At 44.1% G+C, this 22,594-nt stretch overlaps 1 protein-coding gene across 1 annotated transcript; it reads right to left on the reverse strand.

The window, feature by feature from the left end:
* Positions 1 to 838: 838 nt before the first annotated feature.
* On the reverse strand, positions 839 to 19,130 carry ZBTB24 (zinc finger and BTB domain containing 24). Its single transcript, XM_012806124.2, has 8 exons — positions 19,101 to 19,130; positions 17,853 to 18,045; positions 15,363 to 16,342; positions 11,825 to 11,992; positions 11,251 to 11,334; positions 10,533 to 10,616; positions 2,809 to 2,890; positions 839 to 1,827 (listed from the first exon to the last, which is right to left on the reverse strand). The coding sequence occupies exons 3-8, from the start codon at positions 16,312 to 16,314 to the stop codon at positions 1,104 to 1,106; spliced, it is 2,094 nt and encodes a 697-aa protein (XP_012661578.1). The 5' UTR covers positions 16,315 to 16,342; positions 17,853 to 18,045; positions 19,101 to 19,130; the 3' UTR covers positions 839 to 1,103.
* Positions 19,131 to 22,594: the final 3,464 nt, after the last annotated feature.

Consider the following 22,594-nt stretch of genomic DNA (forward strand, 5'->3'; position numbering starts at 1 on the left):
TATTTGGCGTGAATGTCTTTTTTTCTTATTTTTGGAGACAAGGTCTCATTCTGTTGCCTGAGCTAGAGTACCATGGTGTCATCATAGCTCACAGCAAACTCAAACTTCTGGGCTCACATGATTCTACTGCCTCAGTCTCTCAAGTAGCTGGGTCTACAGGTGCATGCCAATATGCCTGGCTAATTTTTTTCTATTTTTCATAGAGATAGGGTTGAGCTCACTCTTAGGCTGGTCTCAATCAAACTCCTGAGCTCAGGCAACCTCTTGCTTGGTCTCCCAGAGTGCTAGTACTACAGGCATGAGCCACGGCACCAGGCTCAGATGGATGCCTTGATCTAATTTCATATTTTAGACTTAATTAAAATTTTGATAACCTGCTTTTCCAAGAATATGTAAATTCATGTTTCTCAGAAAAGTTGAATTCAGATTTTTAAAAAATTGTCTACTTTTGGTTTTATTATATGAATGTTGAAGTACTGACGTTTAGTTTCTGTGAGCTTTAATCTTCCTTGAAGTATGACACAATGCACCCACTGTACCACACAAAGATTAAAAGTCCAGGACTGCTCTTAGGGGATCAGAAGTTATTAAAAGTACAAATTCCCCAAACACTGATGTCAATATTTATCCCTGACTTGTAGTGGCAATTGTATTGCCTAAGAAAAGAAAGTGGAATGAACAACTCTACCCAGTTCAACAACCAACATATGACTTCCTTTTGTTCTAAAGATTAGAAATATAACTGGAAAGTTCAGCAAGACCATGACCCATGGCTGTGGACATTTAATACAGAAAAGTCTAAATTAATGCCCCCAAAGAAAAATTACCCCGTTTTTAAGAGATGTAGCACATGAAAATGAAAACCATTCATCAATATTGAAATGCTAAATCCAAATCATGACCATAGATGTGACATGATACACGTATGTATCACACATGTTGCTACCTGTATGGAAAGCATTCTAAACACCAGCTAGCTAACACATCTCTCACGTGAGGATCTGCAGGTTAGCATTTCAGGGAGCCTGACTTCAAGCATTCACAATCCAGTTCTAGCTGGCTTATGAGAAGAGCCCAGTTGAGCAGCCAACCACGTTTCCAGGTCAGCTCTGCTCCTGGCCAAGTGGGGTGGGCTGGGGCACATGCTGAGTGGGTGGCGGCGTATCAGGCTCCTGTGTCAGCTGCAGGTGCTGAGCCGGATCGGAAGCGCTTGCAGCTAAGTGGAGCTCCTCTGTTTGCTCTTGATGGGCATGTAGATGTTCCAGGGTTTCCTTGGATAGTGTGATTACATGCACTGGCTCTGTCTGTGAGGACTCCATCTGGCTTTCAATCATACTGAGGCTCTGAATGTGTTCTGTTTGCTCCTGCTGAGCTGAAAGAATTAAATTCTGCAATTGCTCTGGCTGCTGTGTGAGCAGGGTGAGATTTGCAGCTTGGTCTGCGGTCATGTTCTGGGAACTCTCTGCAGTGACAATGCTGATTCCTTGGCTAGGACCAGGCATGAAATTGATATTATGTACAGAATCAGTTACAAGAAGTTGAATTTCCTGCTCTCCTGAGGTAGAGAGTTGATATGGCTGTAGCTGAAGAATATTCCTGACCTCTTCAGTATTACTACTGCCAGAAACGCTGCTGCCATCTGGCACATGTTTCTCTTTGCTGTGGATTTTCAAGTGGGCCTTCAAGTTGTCTAAGCGAGCAAATTGCAAGTTGCACTCGGGACAGGAGAAAGGCTTCTTGCCTGTGTGTAGAATGCAGTGTCTCCTCTTGGAACTGGAGTCAGAGAAGGATTTGCCACATATGCCACATGAGTATGGTTTTTCTCCTCTACAAGAAAATATATATTTTCTTTTATAAAAGTGGAAATACCTATTTATTACTTCTTGATTATTTAGAGGAAAATTAGAATAGTGGAAAATTAACTAGACTACAAGTCATAAGTCACATTTCCATGGGTTTCTAATCTTAAAAAAAACGGGTGGGGGTGGTACCTGGGGACGGATGGCAGATGGGGCTAGGCTACGTGTGATAAAATTTTATGGTTCCACAGCATTGTATTTCAGATAAAAGAACAAATATTTAAACTCAATACATCTATAGTTCTTTTGTTTTCTGAGACAGAGTCTCACTTTGTTGCTCCTGATAGAGTGCCATGGCTTCATAGCTCACAGCAACCTCAAACTCTTGAGCTCAAGTGATTCTCCTGCCTCAGCCTCCCAAGTAACTGGGTTACAGGTACCTGCCACAACGCCCAGCTATTTTTAGAGGCAGGGTCTCCCTCTAGCTCAGGCTGGTCTCAAATTCATGAGCTCAGGCGATTCACCCATCTTGGCTTCCCAGAGTGCTGGTTCTTTTTGTTTGTTTGTTTAGTACCCAATTCAATCTTATGGCCAAATAAGTATATATGATTATCATCAATTTAAAAATCTGAGCAGCCCCTAATTATCTGGTGTTAAAAGCACTCTTAAGTTCAACCTTGGAATAATTTGTGTGAACAAGACATTTATCCAAAAAACATTAAGTTTAACATTTAATGTTTAATCTTTGACTGAAGATTTAAGCTTTGGACCAGCCCCTGGCCAAGTCAAAAGTCAATCAATAAAATCAATAATACAGACTTTTACTCATCACAATTAGTTATTCCTGATTCTGCTTGAGGAATTTCATTATTGTAAAGATGAATCAAATAAACTAAATGGAAAATTCTATTAGAGGATCAATTTGGACCATATAGATAACATGCCATCCCACTGAAAGCCCATAAATGAATGAGACCTTTACATGAGAAAAACAGCTGCAAAACTTTACCGATGGATTCTGATGTGGGTCTGAAGAGAACTCTTTGCTGTGAAAGACTTGCCACAGATTTCACAAGTAAATGGCTTCTCACCTAGCAAAAAGGAAACATACTTTCAAGTAAAGCAAAAAGTATTTCACAATTTCAAAAGAACAAGGCAATACCGTACAGTGAATGAATGAGACACTCTCCACGTACCTCCTCGTAAACACTGTGTGCTAAGTGCCCACAAGATCAGAGAAAGCACAAAGTATGCAAAACTGAAATAAGGAGGTAAGCTTTTTTTTTTTTTTTTTTGAGACAGGAGCCTCAAGCTGTCCCCCTGGGCAGAGTGCCGTGGCATCACAGCTCACAGCAACCTCCAACTCCTGGGGTTAAGCAAGTCTCCTGTCTCGGCCTCCTGAGTAGCTGGGACCATAGGCGCCTGCCACAATGCCCAGCTACTTTTTGGTTGCAGCCGTCACTGTTGTTTGGTGGGCTGGGCTGGATTCGAACCCGCCACCTTGGGTGTACATGGCTGGCGCCTTAGCCACTTGAGCCACAGGCACTGAACCAGGAGGTAAGTTTTCATACACAGGAAACAAAGGCAGGCACTTTATTTATCCCTACGCACCCCGCCCCTTTCCCATATAACAGCAATTTCTGCTCTCTGGCCTCGATGCTTGGTGAGCTCGTCCCCTTGATCATAGGGCCTAAGAGGACTCCTGGGCACCAGGGTGATTTACTTACTACTCATGTTTTTGTCTATCTTCCACATATATCCAGAATCAGACTACTGCTCAAGACCTCCAGAGCCACTCCCGGTCATGCCACCCTCGCTGCTGGCCTCCTATTGGGCCCTCTGCTTCTGCTCTTGCTTTCCTGCACCCAGCGTCAACGTGGCCAACAGAGTGAGTGCTGCTGCAGAGCTGCGTCACTTTACACTCGGGCTGCAAGTACTCTAATGGTTTCTCATCCTGTGATAAAAGCCCAGCCCTTAGCCTGTGGGGAATCATCCCTATTCCTCACCCCAAACTCCCTGACCTCATTTCAGGATGTCTCCCAAGGTGGTTCACTTGCCTCATCTCCCTCAAGTTTCTGTTCACAGTCGCTTGACCAGAGACACCATCACCACTGCCCTCAGCACCCCTTACTCCACCTTCCCAAGTTAGTTTTTCCACAATGCTATCACCATCTCTTATGCTGTGTATGCTATTTATTACTCATCCCCCCTTCTTATGTAAGGTGATTTGTGAGTGTGTCCACTCCTAATACCCCAGTGCTGAGAGTCTGGTGTGGCACGCCATTCCAGAAACTCTGCTGATATGTGAATTTCACAGGGCGAACTAAGGCCCACACAGGATGTCATGACTGCACCAGACCCCACTGCACCTCTCGGACATCAACAAGTGCTTATTCAATGTTAGTTTGCACAACGCCCCTACAATGACAGGTTGTTCATTTCCTCCAGAAACAAAATTAGCTGGGTGTGGTGATATGTATTGTAGCCCAGTTACCTGGGAGCCTGAGGAGGGAGAGTCACTTGAGCCCAAGATTTTGAAACCAGCCTAGGGAACACAGCAAGACCCTGTTTCAAAAAAACCCAATCAACCAAACAAAAACCCCCAAGCAGACAAAAAAGTGATCCTATGCAACTAAGGAGACGATTTTTTAAAAAAGCAAATAGCAAAATCCTGTTTAACTAGAGAACAGCTAGGGATGAGTGCAATTTGAAGTGAGCTTCCCTTTCACAGCATCCACTGGAAAATTCAGGCAGAACATTTCTCCAAGCTCCTAGTAGGCCAAAGACACCTGTCTACTTGCCATTCCTTTGTTGACCAGGCCACTGCTATTACCTGTCTACAGCTTTCTGCAATCGAGGTTGGGGCCCCAACAGATCTCAGCTGTTTATCTCCAGATTCAGAGACAGAGCACCTGCGTGTGATTGTGAAGTTCTTCCCGGGAAACACGAACAGTATTAATTATTTCATTCAATTACAGCTGGGTTTACATTTCAGAAAGTCTGTTCGCAAATGTCTTTAAAGGGCAAATGTTTAGAATAATGGAAATTCTTTCCAGGAACAACATTGTGCAGCTGAATCTCTGAAGGACTGGGCAGGAAAGTAAGACAATGTTTTCTAACCAAGCTGAATGTGGGAGAAGTCTTCCTCCTCCTTGGTTTCTGATTTGCTCCCTTGTGTACATAGCTCTACCACCTTCAGTTGAGAGACTCATTCCTTTTTAAGTGTATTCACTTCTGAAACACTAACAGACCATCAAGCAAGTGGAGATTACATAGTAATCAAGCCATGCAGGGCTGACCTTGACGGAACATTGAAAGGAGTGCCCCAACAGTACTCAGTGCAGATGGGACGGTAGGTGAGTGGAAAGCAGGATCTGGCCTGACTGGAGAGAAGCCTGGACCAGGGCACTAACATTAATAGTATTACTAAGAAGCTGGTGTTGGAATGGCCACATGGTGTGGACGGGAGACACAAGGACTCACTCTGAGTGGCGCTCCAAGAGAAGGTTAGGCCACGAAGAGCTATAAAGACTGGACAGGGCCTGTGGAGCCTCGGGAACTTTTTAGCAGAATGATGACATGACAGAAGTACTAAGAAAATAAACCTGGGAGTGATAAGAAGGGTGGGCTGGGGCAGGAGACAGATGCAGAGGAAGGACAAGGAGGTGAGGGGATAGGGCCTGAGAGACAGTGGGAACAGGGTGCTTATTACAGAAGGATTACACAGTGATTAGAGGACATGAAGGTGACTAAAGGTCCCATGCCAGGGGACACTGACAGAACTACTGAAGAAGCTCCAGGGTGCCTCCCCGGCCCCTCGGCCCTCCTCTCCTGACCCTATCCTGATAGCTTATGGATCCCAGAGCTGATCCAGGTAGTACCAACCACTGGCTGCTTGTTGGGCATCACAGCTGGATTTCCCATCACATCAGCTCAGACTCAGAATAACTTTTTTGTGAATGGCCCAGCCCTGCCCCAGCCAGACACGGCAGTCACGGGACTGCCTCCAATCCCCTCTGCCTGCACGTTCACCTGGCCCTTTAGCTCCACACACCTCACTTCTAAGCATCTGCCTTCCACATGGAACACAGCTTTGTTTTTCTTAAAAAATTACCCAAGGCTTGGCGCCTGTAGCATGGTGGTTATAGCACCAGCCACATACACCAAGGGAGCCGGGTTTGAACCTGGCCCGGGCCTGCTAAACAATGACAATTTCAACAACAACAACAACAAATAGCCAGGTGTCGTGGCAGACACTAGTCCCAGCTATCTGGGAGGCTGAGACAAGAGAATTGCTTAAGCCCAAGAGTTTGAGGTTGCTGTGAGCTATGATGGCACTGCACTCTACCAAGGGTGACATGGTGAGACTTCATGGTGACATGGAAAGCACAAAGAACATAAAAACCACCTGACCGTCTCCTCCATTGAGATAAACCGCTTACACTGTGATAAACATCTTCACAGACAAATCTGTTGGGGCCTGTAACACACGAGTACACAGCTTGACACCATGAGATCACCTTGTGTGTGATCATTAAAAAAGGCTGTGTTGCCCACTCTTGGAGGCCAAGGAGGGAAGACTGCTTGAGCTTGAGTTTGAGACCAGCCTGAGTAAGAGCAAGACCCCATCTTTAAAAAATAGTGGGCTGTTGTGGCTGGCGCCTATAGTCCCAGGTACTCAGGAGGTTGGGGTGAGGAGATCATTTGAGCCCAAGAGTTTGAGGTTGCTGTGAGCTATGACACCATAGCACTCAACCCCAGGGCGACTGAGAGAGACTCTGTCTCCAAAAAAAAAAAAAAAAAAAAAATAAAAGGCTGCGTTGTGTTCCACCGTGTATAATGCAAAAAATGTACCTAACTAATCCTTACTGATAGATATTTAGGTAGATTTTAAGCTTATGACATCATAAAAAATCTTATGATGAATATCCTTCTTTAAGTATTTTTTCACAACTGGGCAGTTTACATTTTGATAAATACTACCAGATTTTTTCCACAAAGTTCCCAAATTATATTCCCACCAACCGTACATAAAACACAGGCTTTCCTCACATATTTGCCCATCTAATGGGCAACCCCCCGACACCTTCATTTTTCTTAGATGATTCTGTGCTTAATGTAGTGTTATACCTGTCTACTCATCATTCCTTATACTCTGAGCCATTTCCCTTCTTGTGCTCACACCTCTACTGTGGCTCTTAACATGCTATACTGAGATTCTTAACAGACATAATCTAGACTCTGCAGGGCCAATGATGAGGGGTCCCTAGATCTCAGGAAGATAGGAAAGAACAGCATTAGTGGATGGTCCCAATACACAGTCAAGGAGATTTAGGAAGCTTCATCCAATCCAAAGAAGTAAGGCTGTGAGTAAAACTGCAGCTTAATTAACTGCATTATGTTACCAGGCAGGGTCATCTGCAGTGAGGAGGAGCATGCTGGGTAGAATCAGTGCTTCTCTAACACCATCTAGGGGACAGGGATGCTAGAGGGGTGGGACTACACTGTGGGGTCAGAGGTCCCTCACCAGGCTTCTCTCTGGCTAATTCCCTGACTCACCCTAGCTCACCAAGGAATCCTCTGATCATTAACTAGGTATACAGGTACCCTGATATTAGGAAGAGGTACTGTGGGCAAGAGAATGGAGTCATCTGTTGGGGGCAGTGGCTCATGCCTATAATCCTGGCACTCTGGGAGGCTCCCTTGAGCTCAGGAGTTCAAGATCAGTCTGAGCAAGAGTAAGACCCCATCTCTACTAAAAATTGAAAACCTAGCTGGGTGTTGTGGCAGGTGCCTGTAGTCCCAGGTACTTGAGAGGCTGAGGAAGAAGATTACTTGAGCCCAGAGTCTGAGGTTGCCATGAGCTAGGAGTGCCACAGCACTCTACCAGGGCAACAGAATAAGATTGTCTCAAAAAAAAAAAAAGAGAGAGAGAGAGAAAAGAGAGGAGTAATCTCTTAGTTGAGACATTCTCTGGTTTGTATCACTCTCAGGAGTTTGGCTTGACTTGGTGCCCGGTAGTCTGACCAGCTTCAGATACAGGAATAAGAGGCAAGCACAAGAGCCTGCACCATGGCAACATCACCAGCATTGCACATCGACCTGACACCTTGCCTCTGTTGCAACCTTGCCCATCTATGGAACAGAACACCCAGAATGCCCTCTCAGGGAACAGGACACCTGACTTGCCTTCAACTTCTCTTAGCATTTTGGTGCAGGACATGTAACCCAGAGAGTGTGCACACAAAGATCTAAGAGAGGAATGACTGTCTTAGTTTCCAACTGAGAATGGCCCTTCAGGGACAACAGTGCTTCTCCTGCTGGCCCCGTCCAATACCCAGGGAGCTGGGTACTAGCATGCAAAGCCTTGCAACACCGGCATCAAGCAGATTCTTCGTGCTGGTGCTAGAGACAGACGGGTCACAATACCTGCCCTTGAAGAGCACCAATTTTTTTTTTGAGACAGTGTCTCACTATGTTGCCCTTGGTAGAATGCTGTGGCGTCACAGCTCACAGCAACCTCTAACTCCTGGGCTTAAGCGATTCTCTTGCCTCAGCCTCCCAAGTAGTTGGGACTATAGGCACTCGCCACAACACCGGCTATTTTTTGTTGTTGTTGTTGAAGTTGTCATTATTGTTTAGCAGGCCTGGGCTAGGTTTAAATCCGCCAGCACCCTAACCACTGAACTATGGGCGCCGAGCCGCCAATTTTTTTTAAGAATTTGATTTCTTACTTCTAGGCCATGCCGACAACTCTGCAGAGTCCCTTCTATCTCCTTTGTTATCTACCACACATCTTCTACTCTCCTTTTCTGCTTCTCCTCAAAGTAGACAAGCTGAGAATGGTTCACTGGAACTGTAGGGGTAGGACTTCTGTTCCTTTCATTCCACTTCAAGGCCAACTGCTACACAAAAAGACCAGAATCCTTATTCCCACGTATGCTTAGGAGGCAAAACCAAGGGCAGGTGCCTCCTCTATGGCTCTGCTCAGCATGACCAAGCCACCTCTATTCTTCCCCATCCACCACCTCCCTAGGAAGCCCCAACACAGCTCCATACACTGTTTACAGGCACGTGTACGTGTCTGTAAACCCAGAGCTCTGCCTGTACCTTTCCCCTTAACTTGAACATCCAAATGCCTACTCCACAACTGTGCCTGGCACAAAGGCTTGTGCTTGTAGTCGCAGCTATTTGGAGGCTGAGATGGGAGGATCACACAAGGCTGGAGGGAGCTGATTGCACCTGGGAATAGCCACTGTACCCTAGCTTGAGTAATATAGTGAGAGAGACCCTGTGGGGTGGGGGAAGGGAGATACCAGCTATCCTAGACCAAAATCTTAGGTCCAAAATCTAAGTCCTTCCAGTTGCTTGTGCCTCATCCAATCATAAGCAAATCACATCAACTCTTTCTTAGAATATATATATACAGAACTAGACCACTTGCCACCACCTTCACTGTCACTGTACTATGCCAAGCCCCTGACTATTGCCACAGCCTCTCAATGGGCCTCTGTGTCTTGTCACTGCCTCACCCCACCCCACATGGCAGCTGCAGAGTCTGGCTCCTAGTAACCATTCAAAAAACATGTGTTCAATGAACAAATTAAATTCACAGAATATCTTCATGATAATGTCTGTAGAAAGACTATTTGGAGGCTCGGCGCCTATGGCTCAGGTGGCTAAGGCGCCAGCCACATACACCTAAGGTGGCAGGTTCGAATCCAGCCCAGACCCACCAAAACAACAATGACGGCTGCAACCAAAAAATAGCCGGGCATTGTGGCAGGCGCCTGCGGTCCCAGCTACTTGGGAGGCTGAGGCAGGAGACTCACTTGAGCCCAGGAGTTGCAGGTTGCTGTGAGCTGTGATGCCATGGCACTCTACCCAGGGGGACAGCTTGAGGCTCTGTCTCAAAAAAAAAAACCAGACAGACTATTTGGGGACCATTTTCATAAAATTCATCCCCTATAACACATTTACTGACTTGATTTTTTTAAAAAAATGCCCAAATGCCCAAAGCAGCATAAACCAATGTGAGACAGAATTTTAGTAGATAATTTAATAGAATCATTAAATAATCAACCTATAGTAATTTAACATAATCATTAATCAACCTAAGAATAGGTTTTATTCTTAAAAAAACCTAACAGGCTTATTTTTAGTTTGTGCCCTTTACCAAAAGGTATAAAAGACCCGTATTTTTACTTTTCTGACCTTAAATAAAAAAAGTTTGACCTGCTCTACTCAATCCTGTCTCCTCTTCATCCCTGATGCTGATTTCTCTGGAGGTGGTGATGCGAAAGTTGTAAGTATTGGTTTTAGGGCAGAAAACGAAAAAATTCTCAGTATCTATGCTACTTCGGTGTGTGTTTCACTTTGCTTCCTTTTCTAAAAAAATTATCTTTACAATTTTCAATGCTGCAGTAATTTAAAAGTGAAATACAGACCCAGACTCATATTGTTTTGTGGTATAAAATGAATTTTCACATATGAACAGTGCTCAGTAAGTGATCTCCTTTTGTAGGCCTTGCTAATCCTCAAGGAGATGTGATTTTCTCAGACAGTGCTGATAGCATTCTGCCTTGGGCTTTTAAGCAATCTACTTATAAAACCCCATCCAATTTGCAACAAACATTCCCAAACACAAGCGGAAGAGGGGATAAGGAGAACTTCACTCCTTGAGCTCCTGAAATGTCAGGTGTACCAGGGAGGATGGGTGAGGTGGAGTTTTACCTGTGTGTGTTCGCAGATGTTTCTTTAGCTGAGACACATCCATGAATTTGCGATGGCAGTGGCTGCATTCCGGTAGTAAGTGGCCTTGTCGCAACAATAAAAAAAGTGTCAGTGCATGTATGTTCTCCCTGCATTTCTTCAGTGATTTGTGTTAAAGCACTTCCCTGAAAAATAATCACTTTAAATATGGTACTTTAAAAATAAAATTGTTTTACTAATTTAGTGACAGTTATTATTTTCCTATCACCTCAACTCACTGCTTCCCCTTGGAGCTGGGACCCTTGTAAAATCCTTTTAAACCTAATCTTTTTTCCTTTAAGCACTGGTGTGACTGGTGTGATAAATAATCTTCCAGCTCATGTTCATTTCTTATCAGGTGGCAAAAAAGAAAGACGGTGGGGAGAAGCAGTTAAGAGAAAGCCTAGGTTGACAGCCATGGGGTGAGAATGCCTCTGTCCAGGCACCACTAATAACCAGTCAATTGAAGCCCACTCCTTGGATAATGGCACTCTGGAAAGATACCAACTCTGTAGGGTTTCAGAGTAAGGCAACAAAACTGTAGTATTAAACTTAAATAATTCATAGGTAGCACAGCTCATTTAGAATGCTAAGACTCTTCCTGAAATACCCATTTATCATCTACAATATGAACCTAATGTTTCAGAAACAATTTGTATTTCTTCCCCATCAATCTAAGTATTTTTCCACTTTACTTTACCTGTATGAACTCGGTAATGGCTCTTTAGTTGTTTTTTCTGGCTGAAGTATTTTCCACATTGATCACAGGTAAAAGACTTCTGTCCTGCCAAAAAACCCACAACACTAAAACATGCAAAACACTAAGGTAAATGTAACAGTGGGCCCAGGTCCCCATTTTCTACAAATGATATTAAGTGACTTGTCTGCAAACTCCAAAGCCTTCATTGTCTACTACAGAAACATAAATGTGCAAAGGTGTATAAAGGCAACAGGGAGTGGTGGGGATTAGGGCAGAACTGGAGAATTTTAAGTTTCCCCCAAAGGTACTTAAAGTAAAAGAATTCTAAACTCCGGTGGTTAAAAAAAACATGTTTGCACACTGAACTCCCAGAAGCCAGATTATAAGCTCTAGTTTAAGGACCAGTGCTGTACAGACCTCTAAACTACACTCTGACAGGTGTGTGATTCTGTCTTTCAATGACCTCACATGGGAATGCAATGAGGCTGAGAAAACACTGTTTAGGTGTTTGGTAATGTCCACCCCAGGTCATGGGAATCTGGTGGCCGTTGGCCTTCTGGTGCAAGCCGGCTACCTGAGTGCAGACTCATGTGCTCCAGCAGAGAATGCTTGGTGGCCAGAGACTTGTTGCACACGGTACAGGTGTACGGCCGCTCGCCTGTGTGCATCCTGGTGTGGATCTGGAGGGAGTGCTTCTGGGCAAAGCCTTTTCCACACTCGTTACATTTGAAAGGTCGCTCCCCTGAAATGAGAGCCCGGGAAGCATAAAGTAAGCAGGAATTTGCGTCTTTTCTGTTTCTTCCCAAATCAAATAAAGGGATTTCTCTTAAAAGGTACACATCCAAAAGGCCAATGAACTTATGAGACAATAATCAACAATAAAATTTTAGGAGAAACAAACGAATCTAAAGCTGACAGTAGCACTGACACAACTGAATTTTTATTTTTGTTGCTGAGACAGAGTCCCACCCTATGCCCCAAACAGAGTGCAATGGCCTCATAGCTCACTGCAACCTCAGACTCAGGCTCAGGCTCTGGGCACCCCGCTGCCTCAGCCTCTGGAAGCTGCTGGGATTACTGACACTTGCGGCAGAGGCTGGCTGGGTTTTTCCATTTTTTTAGGAGTAGGGTCTCACTCTCCCTCAGGCAAGTCTCGAACTCCTGAGCTCAAGCAATTCTCCCTCCTCAGCCTTCCACAGTGCTAGGATTACAGGCGTGAGCCACCACACCCGGCGACGCAATTGAATTTTTAAGACAGAGCCTCCAAAAGGCTCAGGAATGGGTGTACCTGTTCACTCTGGAAAGAATGGTGAGGGAGGATAAAGGATAGTCTATTTCAAGGTGGCTATACCCCCAGTCTCCTAGTCTACACAGACAAGAAACTAGCCCTCTCTCTCTCGCAGAAGATGGAAGATAGTCTATGAACATGGTAAAACAAAGGGTCTCTGGCCTAGGGGTTGCCAGGGACGGTGAGTGGGATCACCACAGGGGGAGTAAGTCAAGCTTTCTATCTGGGTGCATGAGATTCCCCCAAGCCTCCTTCCCCTCCTAGCTCTAGAGGCTAGTGGTCAGGTCCAGCACCTCCAGGAGGGACAGTGAAGGTCTTCTACTTCTACTTGAATGTGAAAGGCCTGAGGTAAGATAGCAAAGGTGCTAAGGCCAGGTACCAGAAAGGAAAGGGGCAGGGAGTCCAGCCATGCCACCTCCAGCAAGGCCACTACTTGTAGGCTCTCCACACACAGTATGCCAGTGGCTTTTAGCAACCCACTCTTACATATGATTAAATATGACTTTTAAAATGTATTATTTTTATTTTATTATATTTCAAGCATTCAAGTAAAGCCTTTAGTAGCAGAGACAAATACCAAAATAAAGAAGAAGGAAAAAAAGTAACACGCCCAGGATGAAGAAAATGCTAAAATCTAACAAAGAAGTCATCATGGTTTCTCTGCTATCAGATAATTTTTAGGCAATAAGTCTCCTCATGACCAAAGACAAAGCATATGTCTAAATTTTCCCTTCCAGAGATAGAGATGAAGTCTATATGCTCAGAGGTAAGATACCACATTGTGAAAAAAGTTAATGCAAATATAAAAGGTTTAGAGAACAAAGAGTTCCTAGAAGTGGAAAAAAAAAAAAGAGCAGAAATAGAAAACCTATCAGGGCTGAAATACAAAGTAGAAATCTTACAGTGAGTAGAGCAAAAACCATGGAAAATATGAGAGAAAAGAAAGTCAGAGGCTGGGTCAGGAGGTTCAACACCCAAACAGCAGTTCTGGAAAGAGTGAGCAGAGAAAACAGAAGGGAGGAAATCATCTCTGAAACAATTTAAGGAAATTTTCAGGAACTGAAAGATAACTTCCAAACTGTGTGGACCTCCCTGGTTTTTACCCAAAAGGAAGAAAACAGATTCACACTAAAGTGACTGCAAAATTTCAGAATATAAATACTCCTTGATTTAAGATGGGGTGATGACTTGAAAAACTCATCATAATTCCAAAATATTTAAGTCAAAAAATGCACCTAATCCACTAAGTATGAGTTAAGCAGGCTGTTTACCCTTGTGATTGATGGTGGCTGACCGAGAGAAGCTGCTCACTGCGGCCCCCTAGCACTGCACGAGAGTATCATACCCAATAGTACTAGCTTGGGAGAAGATCAAAACTCAAAAATTGAATTGTAGTTTCTAGTGAATATACGTATATCACTTTTGCACCACTGGAAAGTTGAAAAATTCTAAGTTGAACTATTGTGAGTAGGGGACTATCTGTACTGGGGGCAAATGGGAAGAGCCTCTACACTGTTTTATTCTTAAGTCTTGTAGAATGCTTTAACTTTAACCTATGCACATATAAATCTTTGACAAAAATAACCAAAATACAACCTATTACAGCTCAAATATCCCTCAAGTATCTACTTTGTTCTAAGTAACAGAATTCAGGGTTTTCAACCTATCTGTAGGTAAAATCTCTGGGGAGCTTTTAAAAGTACCAAGGCTTTAGACCAATGATTTTCAACCAGTGTGCCACAAAAATTTTTAAAAGATCATTATTTTCAAAAGACATTCAAAGTACAGTAAATATATTCTTTTCTTTACTCTTTTTTTTTTTTTTTTTTGATCAGCACAATTTCAGTGTGCTTTGGAAGTTTAACTACAGGTTCAAGTGTGTCACAGGACAAAAAAGGTTGAAAAACACGGTTCTAGACAATTACATCAGAAGTTCTGGGGTGGGGCCTCTGCAACTGTAGCTTTGGAAGGTCCCCAGGTGATTCTAACCTGCAAGTTGAGAACTGCAGCAGCAGATGGTTCAGGAAGACATGGTAAGATTTAAACACCAATCCTTACACTTGACTTTACAATTAAGTTGAAAGATATCATAAGTGGCAACCATAACTTGATCTACACAGTGACGTAAGCATCCAAGACAGACTCAGAGAAGGAAGGGATGTATAGTTAGGACTGCACCGTCCAATATGGTAACCACTATCCATATGTGGTCATTCAAATTTAAATTAACTAAAATTTGAATTCAGTTTCTCAGTCACACTAGTCACAATTCAAGTGCTCAAAATCCATACATGCCTACCGGCCACCATCCTGGAAAACATAGCTATGGAATATTTCCAAGATCTGGAAAAGTCTATCTGCCTGGATGGGGCTAAGGGGACCAAAATGGAGAAAGAATTTACACTTAAATGGCTGAGTAAGAAAGCTGTCCACACAGACCTGGGCAAAAAGCACAGCTATAGTCAAGATAAGGAATGTTCAAGAATCAGAAAGCAGAACAAATGGAGTTACTTTTTGATAGTTGGACATGAAAGCCTTGAACCAACAATTCCAAGTGAGAGGTGTACTGGAATCTGGCCACCTGGGTTCAAATCCCAGTTTTGTCCCTAAAAATGGGCGACCCATTTAAATTCTTTAGAACTTAGTCTCTTCATCTGTACCCTGAGGATATCATGAGTGGTTGTGAAATTTAAAGGCAATAACCTTAAAAGGCGTCATTACAAAGCCTGTCGCGTGTAGGTTGCACAATAAGGCAAAGCTATTCTTATCATTACTACTCCAAATTCTGAAACACACTGCAATTAAACTTTGAAAGACTAATTACCTGTGTGGCTTCTCTGGTGGATTGCTAAAAAATGATTGTACTTAAAGACCTTGCCACAGTCTTTACAACGGGCCTCAGGGCCACCAGGGCGCTTTCTCTTCCCACAAATCCTCTTGGCTAAACCCTGGTCATCTTCATCCCCAACAAGTTTATAATCTTTAAGTTTGACTGATCTCCAAATCCTCCTTTTGCTGTGCCGACTCTGGTTGTCCTGTCCATTCTGGGTCTTGGGATCACAGTTCTCATCTTTTTCTGTTGGCATTTCCTCCACTCTACCTGGCTCACAGGCAGGCTCAGATTCATCCTCTTCTTTTATTAGAATCTGTTCATTCAGTATACCATTGTCTCCTTTAACCACAAAGTTCTGTCTATTCTGAACTGAATTGTTCACTCTTAGCTGTATTTCTTCCTCTGCAGCCAGTTCTGATTTCTCCTCCTGCAAACTGTTGACTTTTTTTGGTCTTCCCCGTTTCCGCTTTGGAGGATCATTTTTCTTATTAGAAATAACAACCACTGGACTACCAGCAGTGTTCAAAGTTGTTGGCTTTGGGGATCCATGATTATTTTGGAAGTCAGTGTAAGCCTTTACCAGGTCATAGACTTTTAAGAATTGAGCAGTTGCCAGGATTTGTTCTGTGCTTTTCTCACTGGTGTGGAGATAACCTGTATAGATAAATTCCAGCAGGATACCAAAAGTGTCTGCAACCATGCCTTCCAGCATATAAATAGACTGGCCAATCTCCCCCTCTTCTGCAAACATCATGGAGAAGTATTCACTACTGGCAGCAAGTAAGGCTTTGTGGGCCCGGAAATGCACATTCTCCACGATTAAAGTAATGTCACAGAGGAAGCCTTTCTTTCTCTGATCCTCAAAACTGGCCAGGACAGTGTTACTGTGAGAGTCTGAGTGTACAACAAGCGGCCCAGAAGATGCTGGTGATGCTTCAGCCATTTTCTTTAGAAGCCAAGAGGGCTTAAATCTGAAGTAAGAAAAAAATGTTTAAAGAGGAGAAAGCATTGTCTAAAAAGTTAATCTCAGTCCATGTGAACCTACTATTCACTTCACACAGTTAACTGAATTTTACCTTTAAAACAATCTATTTTAAAGAGTAGTTCTGAGTTCTCATTCCTGTCATACTGCTACCTAGATGGGTGACTTTTTGTTATCTATGTAACTGTTGCTGGACCAAGGAGTCAGTCTGTCTGTCACCCAAGCCAATCAATGGTGAGCAGATAAGAGATCAACAACTTCACTCTGACAGAAGAGCCCACAATTCTGGAGAGAAGTGAGGACACCTCCTCAAAGAACTGCTTTGCTCTGTTTCCCTTTGTTATTTTTATACTCTGGTTGAAAGCAAGCATCAGCCATGTTATTAACCATCATAGTATACATTAAACTGATTCCCCCTCATACGTTACAAAATATTCTCCTAATCTTCAAAGCATTCCTACTCTAGACTAAATTCACCCTTAGTCACTACTTTACCAAGTGTACGAAATGCACTGACTGGCACTATGGTCCTTTATCCATGACAGAAGTCCTTACAAGTGAATAAACAGCTCCAGATGGCAGTACATGGGTTCATCCTGGCCCTGCCAAGTCCTGTCCAGCAGCACCCTGCCAGTAATGGTTACTTGGAGAACAGTGGCCACCATCCTATCTATGAGATTTGTCTTAGATTTGTAAGGTAATTTTCAGGGTGTTGTCGTGATATTTGTAAACTGTTATGGCACCGATGAGTATGATCTTTATTATGTTAACAAGGGTAGTTTATTTTGGGACATTGTTACCTTAACTAGTGTCCTAAAGACCTTCTATCTGATTAGTCCTTGGGGACTACCTCAACATGTCATCTGTTCTCCCTTGGGATCCCCTCCCTCGGGTCTCTCTCTTTTTTCCTTTGGAGACAGAGTCTCATTATGTCACCCTTGGTAGAGTACTGTGCCATCACAGCTCACAGCAACCTCAAACTCTTGGGCTCAAGAGTTTGGTATTATAGCCTCTCACGTAGTTGGTATTATAGGCACCTACCACAACGCTCAGCTATTTTTTTTTTTTGAAGAGAAGGGGGTGCGGGAAGGTTGTCTTGAACTCCTAAGCTCAAGCAATCTACCTGCCTCAGCCTCCCAAATGCTAGGATTACTGATGTGAGCCACAGCAAACAGTCTACCTCCCTAGGGTCTTAATCAAGCTGTTTTCAGAACAACTCAAGTTAGTATGACATATGGCCACATCTGTCTATCCATGTCAGAAAGTTCCAAGGATACTGATTAGTTTGTCTTAAAATAGCCCACTGGTAAGGTCTCAATGGGCCTCATTGCCATGAAAACTCAGCATGAAAACTCAGGTGCACCCAACTAAAGCCAGTCTAAAATAGCCAAATAACCTAACTGTATCTGCTACCCACCCTGTTCATGTCTAACTAACTGCTTACTCTAACATTGCCCATCTGATTTGGAGAGGCCAATTTTGGGGAAATGGCTGCTAACCATTCTGACAGTTTCCAGCTGAAGTGTGGGCTCTGCAATCAGCTCTGTCTGGGCAGAAGTAGATGTCCGTCCAGAGGATTGTGGTTAATGGGGTGCAGCTGCTCATAAGCATGGTCGTTTTCATGCAGATGGATGTCTGGTTGTTGTAGATGTCGATACAGGGTGGTGATCAGCGTCTCTAAACGGAAAGCCTCTAAGTAGGAAGAAATAAATCTTGTTTTGCAGTTGAAAATACAAGGTCTGAACATTAGAACTAGTTAATAGCTGGTGCTCCTCCCCTCACCACCTTCTAGTAAAAATGGAAGGGAAGAAATCAAGTCCTGGAATACAACGTAAATCAAAAGAAGCCATTTGTTAAGAATATGTGTAGCCACTGTAGAGCCAGAAGCAGTAGTGCCAATTAAGAAAGCAAAGTGGCTGGTGTTTCAAAAAGTAAAGAAGACCATTTCTCTCTTCAGTTTCAAATGAGTAATTGACCTTGGGTTTTCTGCTGAGTGCTGGTACATTATCCCAAGGATACCTACAACTTAGCAACAAGTTACAAACTTTGCATTTTAACTCTATAGTGGCAGACTGATCTCTTTAGTTCTGAACTTTTGATGCACTTACTCATTAGTTTAAACACATGTACAAGAACAGAAATCCAAGAAGCTTCAAACGTAAGACTTATAAACTGAGAACCGAAAACTCTTTTGTTTTACCTAGAGATGCCCCTTTCATTATAACCAACTTAATCACATACCAAATTCTTTTAAAATTCTTTCATGAACTTTCTTGTCTTATACCAACCATTTTTTGATGTGTTTAAGCCCTGTTTTTGTCCTATTTTTTCCTTAGATTACCAGTTATTTTAGGACAAAAATGTTTATATACGTTTCTTTTTTACATAAAATTATTTTCTTTCTTTTTGTCTTTTCTTACCAAAAACACATTTTCATGCCCATGTCTTTCCACATCTCTCTCTCTCCTCTACTTACTGGTTCTTTCTTTTCTTTCTTTCTTTCTTTTTTTTTTTTTTGATACAGAGTCTCACTCTGTTGCCCCAGGCTAGAATACAGTGGCACTGGCCTAGTTCACAGCAACCTCAAACTCCTGGCTTCAAGTGATCCTCTGGCCTCAGCCTCATGAGTAGCTGGGACTACAGGCATACGTTACCAAACCTGGCTAATTTTTCTATTTTTAGTAAAAACAGGGTTTCACTCTTACTTAGGCTGGTCTTAGACTCATGAGCTCAAGCAATCCACCCACCTCAGCCTCCCAGAGTGCTATAATTACAGGTGTGAGCCACAGCATCTGGCCAGTTCTTTCTATTTTAACTCCAATCCTAGAAAAAAGAAATAAGAAGGTTGTATACGGAGTCTGTGTATGGTTAAGCTTCTCCAAACAAGAGCTTGAGAAAGGAAGCCTGTGGTGTCAAATGAGTTAGGTATTCAACTTAGCCTAGAGATTTCGTTCAAACAGTGGGGTAAGGCAAGTGGACACAATCTCCTAGCTGGCAGAGAAGCTATGGAATACACAAGGGGGTGGGTACTTTACGTTCTACTCTGAAGATGGAGCTAGGAGAGGGCAAGAGAGGTCCCTCAAATCCAGGGAGAGTAGAGGAAGTAGCTCCAGTATTATTAGAATTAATTTGTTTACCTGTAACACAGAGAGTTACCCAAGGCTCAGCCATTCCAGTGTCACAAAGCTGAGCGTGTTCATTCTGAGGCTGGGGTCTTTCCATCAGACTAAAGTAGTCCTAGAGGGTCCATGGTATGGAGGATGCTAGCTCAGGGGGGTTCTGCCAGTTCTGGTGTGAGCTCTGGTCTCTAGGGGCATTTCTCTTCACAAAGACCAGCTGGTTGCAGAGGAAGCAGGGTACAGCCCCCAAAGCAGGGTGTACTATTGATGTCTTTTTGCCTGAGTCTCCAGAGTACCTCTGTCTCTAAAAATACCATTTGAAAAGGTATGTTCTGCTCTTGGGGCCTGCTGCTGGCCTGTGTCGTCTCCCCCTTTTCTTTGTCTCCATTTGGTTATCAAAGACCATTGAAGACCAAGTTTAAAATTCTGCTTGTAAAGTCTGAGGCTCCTTTACAAGCTCTTGGAGTTTATGTTAAATATCAGGGGCCAACTAAGAGATGAAGTGTATTGCCAGGATAGACAGTCCCTCTCTAATGTCAGGATCTGAACTGGGAAGGAGGGAGTCGAAAGAAACATTTTATCTGGAAAGTGAAGACAGCTAAAGCAGGCAGAGTACAGATCAGAAAGTACAGCAAGCTGGGCGGTGCCTGTGGCTCAAGGAGTAGGGTGCCGGCCCCATATACCACAGGTTGTGAGTTCAAAGCCCACCCTGCCAAAAAAAAAAACAAAAGGAAAGTGCAGCAAGCTTAAACCTCAAGAGGGCATAAAGTAAAACGAAAGCATTGAAAATAATCAGTGAAAGATACCGCCTGTGGCTGGCTCCCTGGCCAAACAGAGTTCCTTCACAGGTTTCAGATAGAGATGCCACCCCCCAGGGCCCCTTCCCTTCAGTAAGGAGGGGTTGACTCTCTCAGCTCCCCTTCGGAAGCTGACAGAAGCATGGGAGTATTCGTTCATCTTGCTTACCAGTTACAGCATCATCCTCACCCTGAACCTTTTTCGCCCAAAACATACCTATGCCAAACAGCGTTACAAGAGAACACTAATTTCCTTTTATTCAGAGAGTAATACCCCTAAGTGGCATAATCAGATAGCATTCACCCCAACAGGCTTTTCTCCAGGCGTATACACACAGAGACAAAATATCAGGTGTATACACAGATACCAACTGTATACACAGACACAGAAACAGAAGGTGCACTGGTAATCAGGGTACCTACAACCAGGGGTATACCTATACAAACAGATACAAGGTGTACACACAGACCAGTAACAGGTGTATACACAGACAACAGGCACGTACATAAGCAGAGACAGGGAGTGCACTCGAAATCAAAACCAGAGTGCCCTCCCAAACAAATGTGTGCACAGGCAGAAACAGGTGGTACACTCAAAATCACAGGTGTGTACACAAACAGAAATAAAAGCTTGAACATAGGGATCTCATCCCATTTCTCTGATCTTTAACAAAAGAGCTCTAACTGTGGAATAGTAATTTAAGGATCCCCTTGATGGCCATTTTTCATCATCCTCGTTATTAAGATTGCACAAAGGCCAGGCATCAAGACTGTTACAGTAAAATCTCATCTTTCTCTTAATCATAGGTGGGTACCCATAAGATGGCCAATCAGATAGGATATTACGTAACGGGCTGTGGAAACATTCAACTAAGCCCCCATGGTTGGGCTTCACAGAAATTACAGACACCTAGGCAACCAGATGGGGTGACTTTAGCTGTGCGCATCTTTATAAAGTGAAAGGATCTCTTTATAGATGTGAGGTAACAGTGAGAGGAGGACCCCACACTAGCTAGTCCCAGAAAAAAATATTTCAGCTCTAGGAGCAGCAGAGAGGTACATCCTGGTCTCACCTGTCCAGGTGGATCGCCAGGGCCCTAGGTGAGTTTGTACTCACCAAGCTCTTCAGCCAATGGTTTCTTCCTGGTCAACAAAATTGTCCTGAGACCATGGAGTCTGTCTGCCTGTCACCCAAGCCAATCGACAGAGCAAGAGATGAGAGATCAACAACTTCACTTTGAAAGAAGAGCCAACAATTCCGGAAAGTAGTGAGGACACCTCCTCAAAGAACTGCTTTTGTTTCCCTTTGTTATTTTTATACTCTCACAGTGAAAGCAAGCATCAGCAATGTTATTAACCATTCTGTACACGATGTATGGAATGCACTGGGTCCTTGAATGGCACCACGGTCCTCAGAGAATCCGTCTCTTAGCTTTATCCATGACAGAAGGCCTTGCAAGTGAATAAACTCCAGATGGCCAACTCATCCTGGCCCTGCCAAGGCCTGTCCAGCAGCACCCTGCCAGTAATGGTTACTTAGAACAGCGGTTCTCAACCTTCCTAATGCCGCGGCCCTTTAATACAGTTCCTGTGGGTCCCGACCCACAGGTTGAGAACCGCTGACTTAGCATAACAGCGGCCGCCATCATAACATCTCAAGGTCCATCTTCTCCTCTAAAAGAAAGGAATGGGATAAACTATCCTTAAGCCCTTCCCAGCACTAACTTTCCATGGCTGCGCAAACACCTCAGTAAGAACTACGCTGCTTCCATTTTACGTTATTAGCCATTTCGTCTGTGGGAACAAATATTGAAAAAGATTCAGAAAATTTACACGTGCAAAGTGAATTTGGGGTAGCTGCAATGAAACAACACTAATGTAAATAGTAAGCGGACTCGCTATGGAAGGGTGGCGTGGAGCTTCCAGTTTGGCGCCACACGGCGCGTGGAGTCCCCAGAGCCCCAGGCCGCCAGAGCAAGAAGGGGCGGCGAGGAGGAATCCCCCGAACCCGGGCTCAGGACTCCCAAGTCCGCCAGCGGGGCGGACAGCCGGGGAGGCGTGGACGCAGCCGGAGGTCTCGAGCCCACGGACTTCAGGCGCGCGGCTGACCTACCTCCCAGGTGGCGCCCAGCGGGGTTCGGGTCACGGCCCGCCCACCCGGAAGCCTGGCGGATGTCCCAGTGCCAGGCCAGCGTTAGTCTTCCGCTCCGCCCGGGCTTCCTCCTAGCGCCGCAGCCGCCAACCCGGAAGCGCAGCGGCTGACCCCAGACCACGTGGCACTCGCCTGTGTCAGCCTGAGCAGCGCGTGGGGCGGGGCGCGTGGGG

The sequence above is a fragment of the Otolemur garnettii genome, unplaced genomic scaffold (genome assembly GCF_000181295.1).
Source record: "Otolemur garnettii isolate 467f Iridium unplaced genomic scaffold, OtoGar3 scaffold00002, whole genome shotgun sequence".
Classification (NCBI taxonomy): domain Eukaryota; kingdom Metazoa; phylum Chordata; class Mammalia; order Primates; family Galagidae; genus Otolemur; species Otolemur garnettii.

Excerpts from the sequence above, each read along its gene's own strand:
- ZBTB24 (XM_012806124.2), bottom strand. The coding sequence starts at position 16,314 with ATGGCTGAAGCATCACCAGCATCTTCTGGGCCGCTTGTTGTACACTCA. Across the intron at positions 11,335-11,824 it reads GCACATGAGTCTGCACTCAG|GACAGAAGTCTTTTACCTGT; the intron begins GTAGCCGGCTTG and ends GTTTTTTGGCAG. Across the intron at positions 2,891-10,532 it reads ACATCTGCGAACACACACAG|GTGAGAAGCCATTTACTTGT; the intron begins GTAAAACTCCAC and ends CCTTTTTGCTAG.